The sequence below is a fragment of the Penaeus chinensis genome, chromosome 11 (assembly GCF_019202785.1).
Source record: "Penaeus chinensis breed Huanghai No. 1 chromosome 11, ASM1920278v2, whole genome shotgun sequence".
Lineage (NCBI taxonomy): Eukaryota > Metazoa > Arthropoda > Malacostraca > Decapoda > Penaeidae > Penaeus > Penaeus chinensis.
The window spans coordinates 10,302,027-10,303,959 of record NC_061829.1 but is presented as its reverse complement, the minus strand read 5'-3'; the positions used below and the strand labels follow the sequence as shown (position 1 = coordinate 10,303,959).

General features: G+C 40.7%; 1 protein-coding gene across 1 annotated transcript; it reads left to right on the top strand.

Annotated features, from left to right (window-relative positions):
- Positions 1–375, top strand: LOC125030589 (histone H2A-like). Its single transcript, XM_047620723.1, has one exon. It carries the CDS (start codon positions 7–9, stop codon positions 373–375), a length of 369 nt encoding a protein of 122 aa, XP_047476679.1. The 5' UTR covers positions 1–6.
- The last annotated feature ends 1,558 nt before the right edge of the window (positions 376–1,933 follow it).

Below are 1,933 nucleotides of genomic sequence, written 5' to 3'. Positions count from 1 at the left end.
AGCATCATGTCTGGGCGTGGAAAGGGCGGCAAGGTGAAGGGGAAGTCCAAGTCCCGCTCCAGCAAGGCTGGCCTTCAGTTTCCTGTAGGAAGGATTCACCGCCTTCTGCGTAAGGGAAACTACTCCGAACGTGTGGGCGCTGGTGCGCCTGTGTACATGGCTGCTGTCATGGAATACCTCGCTGCTGAAATCCTGGAATTGGCAGGAAATGCCGCCCGAGACAACAAGAAGAGCCGCATCGTGCCCCGTCACCTGCAGCTGGCCGTCCGTAACGACGAAGAGCTCAACAAGCTGCTGTCCGGCGTGACTATTGCCCAGGGCGGCGTCCTGCCCAACATCCAGGCTGTGCTCCTGCCCAAGAAGGCGGAGAAGTAGATGGTTATCTCTGTTGCCTCTTTCGTCGTCCTCGGCTCCTTTTTGGAGCCACTGAGTATCTCTAGAGAAATGACTTCGACCATGCAAACTCAATTCCAAATGTCAGAGCTCCCGAAAAAAAGCTGCATCTTTTTATTGAATATATATGTGTATGTATATATGTATATATACATATCTATATGTATATATGCATATCTATATGTAAATATGCATGCATATGTATATATACATGTAAGTGTATATATACATGTATATATGTATATATAAATGTATATATATACATATATATACATTTATATATATACATATATATGTATATATATGTATATATGTATTTATATACATAGTATATATAAAAGTACTTTTGTAAATAGATATATAATTTGACTTTAACTGTCTCACAAATAAATGAGATAGTTTAGTTTAGTCCTTTATTTACCCCCCTGGCTAACTGCACAGGCGTGGGTAAACTGTGGTACATTTATTTCAAGGTCATAACATTACATAGTGGTATTGCATTTGATTTAGCCTATAACATTGCTATGAGTGCTTTATCAGTTTAAGGAAAGTAACAATTGCACAGTCCTTTATCCACTCATCTGCCACGCCGGCATATAGCTTGGGCGTGGGAAAGCATTAATACATTTTACATTTGGTTATGTGATACTACATACCAAATTTAGGATACAACATAAGTATATATCAGATGATATGAAGTAGTTACATAGTTCTCCGTACCTCATGCTAGGTGGCCTGAAAGGCTGTATCACATGGCACTCTGAAATATAATGTACAAGTGTTCGCTTATATTCCTTATTACACAGTTTACACTTAGTTTCTTTGACATTACAAACTGTACTGACCTGCCAATACAATCTATATCCAAGCCTGATTCTTGCGGTCACAACATCACACTGTCTTGTTCTTGTTTTATATAAACCATAGATGAAGGAATCTTGCCTAAACCTGTCATAGTGCTTTATGCTACAGCTTTCAGGGCGTTGAGAATTAATCAACTCAGTCAAGTCCTCTCTGAAGGAAGCTTGAAAAGAGGTATCCCAAGATTTATATCCACACTTTGTTTGTCACATGCTGACTTTGCTAGGCGATCAGCATGATCATACCAAAGGATTCCAACATGCGATGGAATCCACACAAAACGTATATTATGGCCACGTTCATTTGCACGTTACACGTTTATCATGATGTCATTTGCATTAGAGCCTGGAGAGCACTCAGTGAATCGCAGAAAATGACCCTTGAGCCTTGATTCAATGGAAATTAGGTGGCCATGAGTATTCCTGCCAACTCAGTTTGCATAGTGCCAGTCCAGTCATGAACCCTCCTACAATCCTGGTGCTGCAAAATACTTTTTATATACAACAAAAGCGCATCCTGCTTTGCTCCCAGACTGCAAGGATCCGTCAGTGTAGCATTCATATACATTGGAAAGAGTTTCTAGATGCTCATTTATACTTGCAAGTGCATACTGCTTAAGTATAACAGGGGGGACACTGTCTTTTTTTGCGGGGCAGTCGTACAATATACACTTAGGTCC